Source organism: Heterocephalus glaber, unplaced genomic scaffold (assembly GCF_053883595.1).
Source record: "Heterocephalus glaber isolate CG9 unplaced genomic scaffold, H.glaber_assembly_v1.0 deba00000470, whole genome shotgun sequence".
In the NCBI taxonomy this organism is placed as follows: Eukaryota; Metazoa; Chordata; class Mammalia; order Rodentia; family Bathyergidae; genus Heterocephalus; species Heterocephalus glaber.
Genome location: NW_028258145.1, coordinates 2,256,989 through 2,270,303, shown reverse-complemented (window position 1 = coordinate 2,270,303; position 13,315 = coordinate 2,256,989). Strand labels below are relative to the sequence as shown.

The 13,315-nt window shown below is 50.9% G+C and overlaps 1 protein-coding gene across 2 annotated transcripts; it reads left to right on the top strand.

The window, feature by feature from the left end:
• Positions 1–9,322: 9,322 nt before the first annotated feature.
• Positions 9,323–12,914, top strand: Adra2b (adrenoceptor alpha 2B). Of its 2 annotated transcripts, XM_087202961.1 has the most exons (2): positions 9,328–10,370; positions 10,569–12,914. In XM_087202961.1, the coding sequence occupies exons 1-2, from the start codon at positions 9,725–9,727 to the stop codon at positions 11,057–11,059; spliced, it is 1,137 nt and encodes a 378-aa protein (XP_087059087.1). In that variant the 5' UTR covers positions 9,328–9,724; the 3' UTR covers positions 11,060–12,914. The 2 variants fall into 2 exon arrangements, with proteins under 2 accessions (XP_004844407.1, XP_087059087.1); XM_004844350.3 differs by having other exon boundaries at positions 9,323–12,908.
• The last annotated feature ends 401 nt before the right edge of the window (positions 12,915–13,315 follow it).

The following is a 13,315-nucleotide window of genomic DNA, read 5'->3' as shown; positions in this document are numbered from 1 at the left end:
ACATTCCTGTGGCTGACAGTGGGAGGAGCGAAGACTTGCTGTGGGCAGGCTGGCTCAGGAGGTGTGCAGGTGTGTGCGGGGGAGGGAGCGCTGCAGACAGCAGAAGGCTCGCTTATGCAACAGCACCACCTTGGAGAGCTGGCAGCACCCGACACAGCACTCATGGTGGGTCTAGGAGGGGGTGGCATTGATGGCTGCAGAAGGGATTACAGAGCTGGGGCAGCTCCCACCACCCTCCTGGGGGCAGGTGTGTGTCTACTAGGTCCCTGCCCCTACAGTATGTCCCAGCTGTGCCCTGTCAGGAGCAATGCTACATAATTTTAGGGGAAAATCATTTGATTAGGCCTAATTCTCCTGCCTACAGGCCAGCTATGGCATTTTGAGACATAATTCCATTTTGGACCCCGGTCACAACTGAGACCTCAATGATCCGGTGATGCTGTGATGCTCCAGGACAAGATTACACCAGCTAAAGACATCCGCAGAGGAACAAAATCTTCATCTATTCAGTTCCTCATTGTTACACTTTGTTTATCCCGGATGTACTGAACTCTCTACAAGTCATTTGTTACATTTGTTTCATCTTTGCTGCCCAGAGCAGCACTGATCAGACCCAAAGCTCTGCTTCTCAAAGTCTCCTTTTTCTACCTTTCCTGTATAATAAATTAATTCGCCTTGTGCTGCCATGGGTCGCAGGAGACTAGGACTTACTGCAGAGGTTCTAGTAACCTCTTTCCCTGTTCCCTACATTTGGCACCCAACTTGGATGTCAGTCGGATCCAGGGGTGAATTCGCCTGTGAGTGAGACAAACTCAGAGTAAAAGAGACAGCACACGGATCTCCCAGGATGATTTCCAGATTTCGATGAGGGACACTGGGGGTAAGTGTGTCCAGCTGGGGGTAATTTTCTATCTTTGCTTAGTTAGAAGTATGGGTCAGTCTCTGTCAATCTGAACAGTGTAACTTTGCCAAATTACTTAAGTCGCTGTTGAAGCAAGCTATGTATCTGGTACCGAAGGATGCTGTGATAGATTTGTTAAAAGACATACAAATGTACATCCCATCTTTTCCCCAGGAAGGGACAACTAACTTAATAGCATGGGAATATGTAGGTACCCTTTTCCATGAGAACCGGCGAAGGGGTGATCATCTCCCCCCTGCCCCCTAACACTCCCCACTTGGGCCTTAGTCCACTCTGCTCTCAAATTCTCTCAGTCAATTTGGGAGACCTGGGCCACCCCTCCCCCCATCTGCCCTTCTGTCCAGGTTTCCCCTTGTTCAGCTCCTTACCCACTTTGCTTTCATCTCACTGTGGCTTCTGCTCCACCACCACCACCACCTAAGCATGCTGAGGAGGACCCTAATTCTCTAGCCCCTCAGCCTCCTCAAGTATCTTGCAAAGGTCTAGCTGCCCCTCTTGTGAAGCCCACCTCTGGGGCCACTCCCTATTGCCATACCCTGCAAAAAACTGTGACACAGAACAAGGCGGTTGGAGACCCTTTGTGCTTCCCTATCTCAGTTTTGCCTGATCCTGAAAACTCAGAGGTGGATATGTATGTTCATGCCTCATTTGATTTTGACACCCTAAAGGACCTCAGGCAGAGCATGCTAACTAATGGCGTCCAAAGCCCCTATACAATGTTGGACAATGCACTCCAGACTTATTCACTAGTTCTGCATGCTGTTTTTCACCTTGCAAAAACATGCCTGTCTCCCACTCAGTATCTCCACTTTGAGGTGGAACTGTGTTCATTAATCAGAGAGCAGGCTCATAAGAATGCTCAGGGAGATGCTCAATCCAGAGAAGTTACTTTTGATATGTTATCTGGCATGGGTGACTTTTTGGATTTAAGCAGGCAAGCCTGTTGCCCAGCGTTACTCTTTCACCAGCTAGAGGACCTGCCGTAGAGGGCTTGGGCTTCTGTGCCAGTTGATGGTGTGTCGATGCAATCTTTTACTCAAATCATGCAAGGGCCGTTGGAAACTTACACAGAATTTGTAGCCAGATTACAGCAGACTATTAGGAGACAGATTTCTAATTCCCAGGCAGCAGACATCCTGATTTTACAGCTAGCCTATGAAAATGCTAATATGGATTGCAAGTAGGCAATAAATCCTGTTTGCTCCTCTAAAGATCTTGGAGCATATTTTAAGGCATGCCAGAATATTGGGTCTCCTTATACAATTCGGCTTTGATGGCTCAAGCCATCTCCCGACATTTACGCGGTACACACAGTGATTTTAAAATGTTTTCATTGTGGAAAATCGGGGCCTCTCAGAAAAAACTGCAAAATGAAAGTGGCTTTACAAGCTGACCTGGAGCCACTAGGTCAGGCATCCAGAGAAAATAAGTTACCACCTGGCCCTTGCCCTCACTGTCGAAAAGGCATTCACTGGGCTAAAGCCTGCCACTCCAAATATGGTAAGGATGGCACATTGCTGCCAGGACTTGAAACCAACAAGTAAACATATATATTTCCTTTATAAATCACTTCCGCACATCTTCTTGACAGAAACTATAGGAGATCATGGCCAGGGGGCTACAGTCTCCCTGAGTCAGCAGTACCCGGTTCAGACCCATGCACACGTATAAAATCAGACGGACAGCATGGCTGTCCGGAGGGACATTTCTTCCCTCATCAGGGAAACACTCAGGAGCTCAGGAATAGATCTTCCTGCTGCTCAGAGAGTTCACCTGCTGGGAAGTGAGACTCCGATATCTGTCCCCACAGGAATTCATGGATCCCCCACCCCCTGATTCTGATTGTAACTCCGAATTGTACATTCCTGTTAGTTCCACAGGACTTTGGGTAATAGAACAAGGAGATTATATTGCACAATTGTTGCTCTTGGTTAAACCAAAATTAAATAATGTTAGTTTTAAAAATCCCTGAGAGGATCCTCAGCGAGAGGTTTATTTCACCCAAGAGATTTCCAAAAACTGCCCCATGTACAAAATTAAATTGAATGGCAAATTCTTTACAGGGCTGATAGACATGAGTGCAGACGTGTCCATGATTGGCACATGTTTTTGGCCATCATCTTGAGGGAAAAAACCAACTAAAACATCTCTGGTAGGCCTTGGTGTCCCCCAACAAATTTTGTAAAGCTCCATTCCCCTGCCTTATGAAGGGCCTGATGGTCAATTGGGATGTATTTGTCCTTACATAGCTGCCATACCTGTAAATTTATGGGGCAGAGATTTATTGGAAGAATGAAGAGTGATAATGACTACTTTGCCCCCTGAAACCTCACTGGGTCAACATATGATGTCTAAAATGGGATATGAACCAGAAATAGGATTAGGCAAACAACTTCAGGGCAGAATGCAGCCTATAGAACAACAACAGAAGAATAATTGCCTTGGAGTTGGATACAATAAAAAATTTTTAGTTGGGGCCATCGAAGAAGTTTCTCTGCCCAAGGCAGCTTTGCCTTTACAATGGAAATTGAATGACCCCATTTGGGTTAATCAATGGCCCCTAACACATGAGAAACTGACCATTTTAGAGCAACCTATATTAGAACAACTTAACAAAGGGCATTTAAAACCACCCATGAGCCCTTGGAACACACCCATTTTTATTATTCCAAAAAAGGTCAGGGAAATGGCATTTGCCTCAGGACTTACAGGCAATTAATGCCAGCCTCATTCCCATGAAGGCGTTGCAACCTGGCTTACCAAACCCAGTGGCATTTCCCCAGAAGTGGCCACTTATAGATTTAGAAGACTGCTTTTTCAACATTTCTTTGTGGCTGACTGACTGACCTTGATTTGCCTTTTATTGGATTAGGCCTAAAATAGGATAGCAACTTTTCAGTTGCTGAATTTATATGAACTATCACAGGGAGATTCTGATCTTAATTCCCCTCAAAGATTAACTCCAGAGGCACAAAAGAAGTCACAATTAATAGAACAAAGCATACATAACCGTTAGGTTTTTCATATAAACTCTAATTATCTGATTCATTTGTTAGTGCTTAACACCCCCCGTTCACCTACAGGTTTAACAGGGCAATGGTACGAGAAACAGGTCTTTCCCATGGAATGGTTGTTTTTAATCTAACCAGTTAGTGAAATCTCTACAATTATATCTAGAGCAAATTGCAAAAATAGTTTCCTTGGGATGTACTCGTACCTGACAATTATTTGATGCTGATTCTCATTTCATCATTATTCCAATTGATAAGGCTCAAATGCAGATGCTGCTACAAACTGCTTTGTATTGCCAAGTAGCCTTTGCAGATTTCATTGGACAGAGATAATTATCATCCTGGTGATCCTCTGTTTCAGTTTTTTGCGCAGCATGAATTTATTCTCCCTAAGGTTACTCAATTTCAGCCGTTGCAAGGTGCCTCAACCTATTTCACTGAGGGCTCCTCTCAGGGCCAAGCAGCAATTTGGAGCTCTTCCTTTAGCTATGTGTTGCCTACACCTGGTCTCTCTGCTCAGAGATCAGAGTTGCTAGCCATTTTATTTGTGATTGAAAACTTCCATTCCCAACCTCTTAATATTTTAAGTGATTCCTCTTGTGCAGTTTGTTTGACTGGAAGGAGCTATGGTCTGCTCTACCTTAGAACCTAAATTATTAAACTTGTTTCTAAGATTACAAAAGGCCATAGGTCAAACAAATTCCTCCTGCCTTAATAACTTGCGGGGAGAGATTTTGCCTGTGTCCTGACAGATAAGGATGAAACCTGTGGCTGCCTTCCTGGAACATGTGATCATGGGTCATGCTGGTGGAACCGCCAACATTTCAGAGACCAGGGATAGCACCCCCACTGAGCGATGAGCCACCTGCACCTGAGCAACCCACCTCACCTGCGACGAATAACAAATCCACAGCGCGGTCCAGGATTGAGATGATGTCCCCAGAGGAAGAATAAATATAGATTTATGGTAAAAAATAAAGAAAAGGGGGGACAACTTCAAAATGTTCTTTTTACATTTATAGGTATAAAAGCACTTGCATTCCTTCTGATTCTAATCTCAAGAGATCTCTGTTCATTGACTACAAAAGTTTTTGACCAGTCCTACAATTATAAACCTAAAAATCATAAAAGGGATATTTGAGTGCACTCTAGTTTTATAAATTGTCCTATTGTTTGTCTGTTGTCTGTCCATTTGTACAGTTGAGCTCAGATTTTTTTTCCTCTTTTCCTTTTCACCTTTTGAAAAAATTTTTTTTTCCTTAAAAGATATCCACTTATTATTAAATTGGCTTACAGATAAATGTTATGAACTTAAAGGCATGCCCTTCTTCCCCCAGGTTGCTAACTGATCAAAGTGCCATCAAGATTTATTTTACAAAAGTGTTGTGTATTGTTGCCTACTTGCAATAAATAAATTGCAATAAGCAGTTATAAAAATAAAAAAATATATCTACTTAGTGAATAAAGAAGTGATAAATATTGTCTCACTATGTTATTATAAATTGATTACATTGTTTATCATTGAAGTTTAAGTTCTAAATATGTTATTATAAAATGTTTATATTGGTTAAGTTCTAAAAATGTTATTGTGATGTCTATATTTGTCATCTTCAAAAAATTAATTTCTGTGGCATGAATAAGAGACTGTTATTAGAAAGATGCTTTTGGTACCAAACTACATTGAAGAAGATAAGGTTTTATATAACTGTGATATTTATTTATTTATTTATTTATTTTTTAACTGTGATATTTATTACCGCTCCTTTTCTGGTGTACAAAATGTATTCATGCCCTGTAATTGTATGGGTCTTCCAACATATAGTTTATGGTAATAACCTTTTGATTCAGGTATTTCCCTTTCTCTTATGCTCCAGCCACCTATGATAATAAGCACACTTGTAGGCTGATATATTTTCCTTAGGTGACATCCTATAAAAAGATAGCTAATTAGGAGGGACCGGGGATTTAGCTCAGTGGTTTTGCCACCTTCTGTGCAAGTGCAAGGACCTGAGTTCGATCTCCGGTACCAAAAAAAAAAAGATAGCTACTTAGGGATTCAACCACAAGTACAACCATAATTGGCAATAATAACAGCCTTTTAACTTTATTTTTATTCCAAAATGCTTCATATCCAGGTACAGTTATAATAGTTGAGTTCACTACTTCTCTTACAATGCTACTGTTATTGATCTTCTCTTCTGGGTGTTCAACAACCAAAGTTTAGAGACCAGGACTAAAAAAGGTATCTGGGCTAAGATGACAGGCAATATTTTGGCCCTGGCCCTCCAAGGTCAACAATAATAATAAAAAGATCCAGGTCACGAGGGAACCTTCTCCAAGATCCTGCATCTTTGGTGAGTCGCCCAACCTCCTCAGCAGGGAGGTTGCTGAACACCAAAACAGTAAAGATCCAACAAAAAGTGTGCTAAAGGAATGGCACTTGGAGGAAAATATCTCCCATGCTTTTGCAGAAAGCAACATGGTCAAGCAAGGCCGTGACATATCCTGATGGCTGACACTGACAGAGGAGCTAAGAGGCATGGTTTCAAGACAGTGCCTGAGGAGACTCAATTGACCTTGTTAGATAGCAAGAGGTTGATTTTATTTAATATAGGTCTCACCCTAACTTGGTCTTAAACACCCAGTAGAAAAGTATAACAGAAGATAGTATTTATTTGAGTTCAACAAAAGTTTTAAGTTTTTTAGCCAACATTAAAAAAATTTTATTACATTTTTAATCCTTTTACAGCCCCAGTTAAGAGAAACTATGCTTATTTTAGACAGCTACGCCAGTCAAACACACTATAGATCCTCACAATATATAGGGACAAGCCATTGCTGGGTGTGCTCACTTTTCCTAAAAACACCCTCACATAAAACTACAAGAAAGGGAGATATGTTGGGAGCAATGCTACATAATTTTCAGGAAAACTCATTTGATTAGGCCTAGTTCTCCTGCCTACAGGCCACCTATGGCATTTTGAGACATAATTCCATTTTGGCCCCCAGTCACAACTGAAACCTCAATGATCCAGTGATGCTGTGATGCTCCAGGACAAGATTACACCAGCTGAAGACATCCTTGGAGGAAAAAAATCTTCATCTACTCAGTTCCTCATTGTTCTGGGATTGTTACACTTTATTTATCCTGATGTACTGAACTCTCTGCAAGTCATTTGTTAACATTTGCGTCTTCTGATGTGCTGAATAAGAGGTGCAGCAAACTCAGGGCTTTCGTCTTTGCCGCCAGACAGCACTGACCAGACCCAAAGTTCAGCTTCTTCTCAGAGTCTCATTTTTCTACCTTTCCTGTATAATAAGTTAATTCGCCTTGGGCTGCCATGGCTTGCAGGAGACTAGGACTTACTGCAGAGGTTCTAGTAACGTCCTCTTTCCCTGTTCCCTGCAGTACCCACCTGGGCTCATGCCCCACTGGCCAGTAGAGGGCGCCTAGAATAGCTTGGTGCTCAGTGGACCTGGGGATGCTCCCTGGGGGAAAGTCCAGGTGAGCATCCCTCCTGGGGACTTAGGGGTGGGGAGGGCAGCTGTAGGCCACCCTGGCTCAGTTCCTGCAGCATGGAGGAGGCCAAGCACTGTAAGAAAGATAGGACAGAGGACAATCCCGCTGCTGCTGGTCAAGTGTCTGGGGCGATCCTCCTTGCGCCCAGCCTGAGTGGGGAGATGGTGGAAAGGTGATCCCTCCTCCCCATGCTCCTCCAGCCTCCAGGGTGTCCAGACTCTGCAGGCCCAGGGGCAGGGGTCATAGGGACAGGAAGAACTTGCCTCAGTGGCCGCTTTCCAGGCCCATGGCCACCCCTTAGTCTTTCCACCATGGACTGAAGACTCTCCATCACTGGTGACCATGGGTGGTCTGAAGCCCTGACCAGTCCAGTGCATGGGAAGGACACATCCCTAAATCCTGTCTCTGGAGGGGTCTGCTTTGGCTGAGGTCTGGGTGGGGCACACACACGAAGAAGGCTGGCTGGCCTCTCTGAACCTGGCAGCACCCCTCCATTTGGCTGTGGCAGTAGAAGACAAAGCTGCTCTCGGGACCCCCACGTGGCTGGGCGGGTAATCTAGGATCTGGCCTGTCTGGGCCTGGGGAAGGGTAAGACTAGTCTATGAGCACCCAGAGGTCACATGGTCTGCTTCCATAGAGGCGGGCAGGCTAGGTGGGGGCCGGGAGGAGAGCCCCACACTCAGAGATGGATGGATGTTTATTTACAGAGCACGGACTGGAGCACTGAGGGGCTGTGAACACGAGGCTGTGGCATTAGGGGCTCCGGAAGCTGTGAAAAATGTCCCTGATGGCTGCCCTGGCTGGCGCTGGTGACAGCAGCCGCAGGGGAGGGCAAGAGGGAGGGTCCCGGAGGAAGAGCCGCGCCCAGAAGCTCGAAGAAGGGGATAGGGTGGGGGCTTAGTGTGAACTTCTCACCCCAGTCCTCTTTCCACTGCCACCCCAAGAGGGACTTTGGGGTGTCCGTGCGGACGGCCCAGGGCATCCCCTACACTCCAGCCCCCAGACCCGTCAGTGCTCTGCGCCGCTTGCAGACCCCCCCCCCACCCGCCATTAGGCCCAGCGCCTGGAGCGACGCCTTCCTCCCATTGGTCAAGAGGCTGGCGCCCGCCACGCCCCTCTCGGACTCGGCCGGAGTCACTGTGCTGATTCCAGTCCAAGTTCCCCTCTTAACTCCTTAGCCTTTCACTGGGGAAAGTGGGGCGGCAGCAGGAAAGCCGAAGTCACAAATCCCAGTCCGAGCAGCAGTCGCTTCCCACCGGCTTTGGGACGCGGTGGTCCTGATGGCCTCGAACTGTCCCGACCCACGGACGGCTGCAGGGGGCGCTCGCGTCGCGGCGACGAGCGCCTTGGGCTCAGCAGGTCCGAAGGAGTCGAGGCTGGTGGGTCGAAAGGGGGCAGGGGTTCCGGGCCTTCTCCCCGCCGCCCCACCCCTCCCCCTGGGTATCTTCACTGCTAAGGTGCTGGGTTGGGGCTGTGGCTTATGCCCCAGAGCCCCCTCTCGTCCCCTCTCCTTGGGGCTTCTGGTGGCAGGAGGGGAGAGCAGCTGTGTCCACTGCCCAGCATCCTATGTCACAGCCCGCAGGAAAGTGGCCCCTTCTCTCTGCCTCCCGCATGCACCGACCCTTCCTCTTCTGCGCGCGTCCTTCCCAGAGTTCCCCCACCCCAACCTGGACGCGGGGCCCTCCGGTCGGCCTCGCTGGGCGCGGCGGTGGGAGGGAGAGGGGTGGGAGCACAGGAGCCGCCCGGCCCGAGGCTGTAGACTGGGGCTCCCTGCCTCCACTAGCCCCCTCCCGCCCCGCCCGCCCTCGGGCTCCGCCTCCTCGCCGCTCCCCGCCCCACTCCACTGAGCGCGGGCTGCCTGGAGGCGCGGCTTCGAGCGAGCGCCGGTGAGCGAGCAGCGCCTCGCCTCGGCTCTGCGCCTCCTCGGGATCACGGCGCCGCACCCCCGAGGGCCAGTCCAGCCCGCTCCCAGCGTGGGCGCTGCTGCCGTGTGGCGGACACCCTGCTTTCCTCGTTCCCGGGCGGCACAGGGACGGCAAGTGGAGAACTTGGGAAACTTCTCTGGGCCGGACGGCTGGGACGCCGGGCGCCGAGGGAAGAGGATGTAGGAGGGCGGTGGCTGGCCCCAGGTGTCCCCGGACCTCTTAGGCCCCGTTTGGCCCGGCCATGGGGCTCCAGCTGGGGACACCTTAGGGTAGCTCCGCCGCGTGGCGCGCCGTCCCGTGGTGCTCGTGCTTGGTGGGCCGCTCTCTCTCTTCCGTCCGCCCCGCCATGGACCACCAGGAGCCCTACTCCGTGCAGGCCACCGCCGCCATCGCGGCGGTCATCACCTTCCTCATCCTCTTCACCATCTTCGGCAACGCGCTGGTCATTCTGGCTGTGCTGACCAGCCGCTCCCTGCGCGCACCACAGAACCTGTTCCTGGTGTCGCTAGCCGCCGCGGACATCCTGGTAGCCACGCTCATTATCCCCTTCTCGCTGGCCAACGAGCTGCTGGGGTACTGGTACTTCCGGCGCACGTGGTGCGAGGTGTACCTGGCGCTCGACGTGCTCTTCTGCACCTCGTCCATCGTGCACCTGTGCGCCATCAGCCTGGACCGCTACTGGGCGGTGAGCCGAGCGCTGGAGTACAACTCCAAGCGCACCCCGCGCCGCATCAAGTGCATCATCCTCACCGTGTGGCTCATCGCGGCCGTCATTTCGCTGCCGCCCCTCATCTATAAGGGAGACCAGGGCCCACAGCCCCATGGCCGCCCCCAATGCAAGCTCAACCAAGAGGCATGGTACATCTTGGCCTCCAGCATCGGGTCTTTCTTTGCTCCCTGCCTCATCATGATCCTGGTTTACCTGCGCATCTATCTGATTGCCAAGCGCAGCCACCGCAGAGGTCCCAGGGACAAGGGGGGCCCTAGAGAAGGTGAGTCCAAGCAGTCTCATCCTGTCCCTGGGGGGGCTCCAACCTCAGCCAAGGTGCCACCCCTGGCCTCGCCTCTGTCTTCTGCTGGAGAGGCCAATGGACACCCCACGCCCACTGGGGAGAAGGAGGAGGGGGAGACTGCTGAAGATCCTGGGACCAGGACTCTGCCATCCAGCTGGGCTGCTCTGCCCACCTCAGGCCAGGGCCAGAAGAAGGGAGTCAGTGTGGCACTCGCAGAGGAGGAAGCTGAAGAGGAGGAGGAGTGTGAGCCACAGGTGGTGCCAGTCTCTCCTGCCTTGGTGTGCAGCCCATCCCTGCAGCAGCCACAAGGCTCCCGGGTACTGGCCACCCTGCGTGGTCAGGTGCTGCTGGGCAGGGGTGTGGGTGCTGTGGGTGGGCAGTGGTGGCGTCGGCGGACCCAGATGACCCGAGAGAAGCGGTTCACCTTCGTGCTGGCTGTGGTCATCGGTGTCTTTGTGCTGTGCTGGTTCCCCTTCTTCTTTAGCTACAGCCTGGGTGCCATCTGTCCCCAGCACTGCAAGGTGCCCCAGGGCCTCTTCCAGTTCTTCTTCTGGATTGGCTACTGCAATAGCTCCCTGAACCCTGTCATATACACCATCTTCAACCAGGACTTTCGTCGTGCCTTCCGAAAGATCTTGTGCCGCCAGTGGACCCAGACGGCTTGGTGAGCCAGCCTGCCTGCTGCCTGGGTGGGGTCCATGCCAGGGCCACCTTGTTTCCTACCCTGCTTTGTGTGGCTGTCTCCCTGGGGTTTTCTGGTCCCTGTCCCATTTCTGCAGGCCTCAACCTGGAGCCCCTGTGAGGGGCAGGGACAGAAGTGCCATTCCCGGGGGTTCATGGACGCCTCCCCTTGCTGGCTCTGTGCCGGCGGACCTCTTCTGCACCCCCTTCCTGAGCACAAGCAGCTTGGGCTGTGCTGAATGAGCTCGGGTCTTCCTGAATGTTCCCCAGTACAGCACCTCCTTCTCAGCCCCCTGTGGGGCCAGGGGTGGTCTTCCATATCTTGAGGACTCCGTGTTCCTTGGCAGGCCACTTGCTTGTGGTGTTTTTGTTTCTTTATCTGCCCCCCTGCCCCAAGAGCAGGATGCCAGCTTCCCATTCCCCAGGAGGGCCTGCTGCTGCTGCTGCTGAAGAGGAAGAAGAATGAAGACCGTTCACCCACGTTGGGCACCATGGGTCCCACTGGGCACCAGGAGGGATTATAGGATGGCACTGACTCTGGGCCCTTCTCTCTCCCTTCTGCTTTGGGGTCTGTGTCTCCTTTAAAGAACAGAACCATGGATCGGTTTTCTCACCTGGCCCCCTCTGGGAGGTGGGTGGGCACGTGGATGCTTTGATGGGAGCTCCCCGATCACTGGCATTCACCCCCTGAAAAAAATCAGGGCGACAATAGCTTGCCGCCTACTTGCCACAGGGAGATGAAAGGCTTTGCAGAAAGCTTTGAGCTCCATGGGGGAATGCACTGGAGAACCAGCAGATGTGATTATCCGATGATATAAAAATCCCTTTTCTGTGTGTTTACCACCAGCCGCCTTCCTGGAGACTCTTGTTCTGTCTCCAGGGTGTGTGAATTCCTGCCCCAGCCTGGAAGTGGGGAATGGCACACTATTTTGAGTTATAGGAATTCTTTGAGAATGTGTTCTTATGCCCACAAAGGTTTGGGTTATTATGCTGGGTGACAGCTTCTTGATGTGTCACCTGCAACACCAAGAGGGTTTTTGGTGGCTTTGGCTCCCACCCCAATGGGGGATATATCGTTTGTCTTCAGTGGGCAAATTATTTCCCTGAGAGAGCTAAAAATACCTACAACGTGGAAGTGGTCTGTGCTGAGAGCCCAGGAAGATGGCAGAGCCCCCTGCCGGGGTACTGGGGCTACAGCAGGCAAGCCAGGCCCCGTGGACTCCCCCGGAGCTGCCTGTGCAGTGCCCAGGAAGGCCTCCAGGCAGGCGGGGTCCCAGTGCAGTGTAACTGGTCCCACCCAGGAGGGACCCTTGGTGATGCCTAGAGCTCTGCCATGACCTGTGCCATGGCAAAGGGGCCTTACCTTCCTGGTTCTCTCCCTGCCCTGAACCTGGTGCCAGCAACAATTGGACATCTGGAAAGAACATTGCCCAGTCATCTCCTTGGCCTGTCTGGCTGCACAGTGGGTCAGCGGGCCTCCTAACATGGGGCAGGGGTGGGCTGAGCAGCAGAGGCTCTTGGCACTCTGATGGGCCTGCCAGATTGGGAAAGATGCTGAGGGAGTTTCCTGGGGTAGAGAGAATGATGGGGACCAAAGAGAGTCCCCCCCACCCCTTGGGAAGAGGCCTGTACCACCTAGTTCTCCCTTGGCAGTTGTGAGCCAGGACATTGCCCTGGGCTATGGCCCAGGTGTGGTGGGGAGGCTGGGCCTAGGAGACCGACTGATTGGTGACCATCTGCTAGCTAATCGTGTGTGCCCAGGGAACCCTCGGTAGTATGGCTTGTAACATGCAAGTATTTTTTAAAAGTGAGCTATTTTATCAATAAAGGATATTTTGTAATAAGCAAGCAGTGTCCTCACTGCCCAAGGGCTGCTGGAGTAGGTATCCCTCAGCTACTTCGCTGCGCACAGTGGTGTTGGCCCTGAGGGCTGGGCTTCCTCCCAGGGCCAGCTGTCCTCTCCTCCCAGCTGTGGCTGGTTGCCCCCTCCCCCCAGCACCCTCGGTCGTCATCTCAAGCCAGTGCTGGTGAGAGTACTGGGAGAGAAGCCCAGTACCAGCTGCCTGGGAAGGGGAGGGGGAGGACTTCCCAGAGGAGGAGGCCTTTAGGTTGGGTCTTGGGGAGCAGCCAGCATACACCAAGAGGCAAGACAGGAAGGTGTTTTGGATAGGGAGAGAGCATGTGGGGTGGCTGTTGAATGGCTGGATTAGTGACAGCTCCAAATATGAAGGGCAGCCCCAAGC

Bases quoted from the DNA above. Each gene is read 5' to 3' on its own strand.
- Adra2b (XM_004844350.3), top strand. From the start codon at position 9,725: ATGGACCACCAGGAGCCCTACTCCGTGCAGGCCACCGCCGCCATCGCG.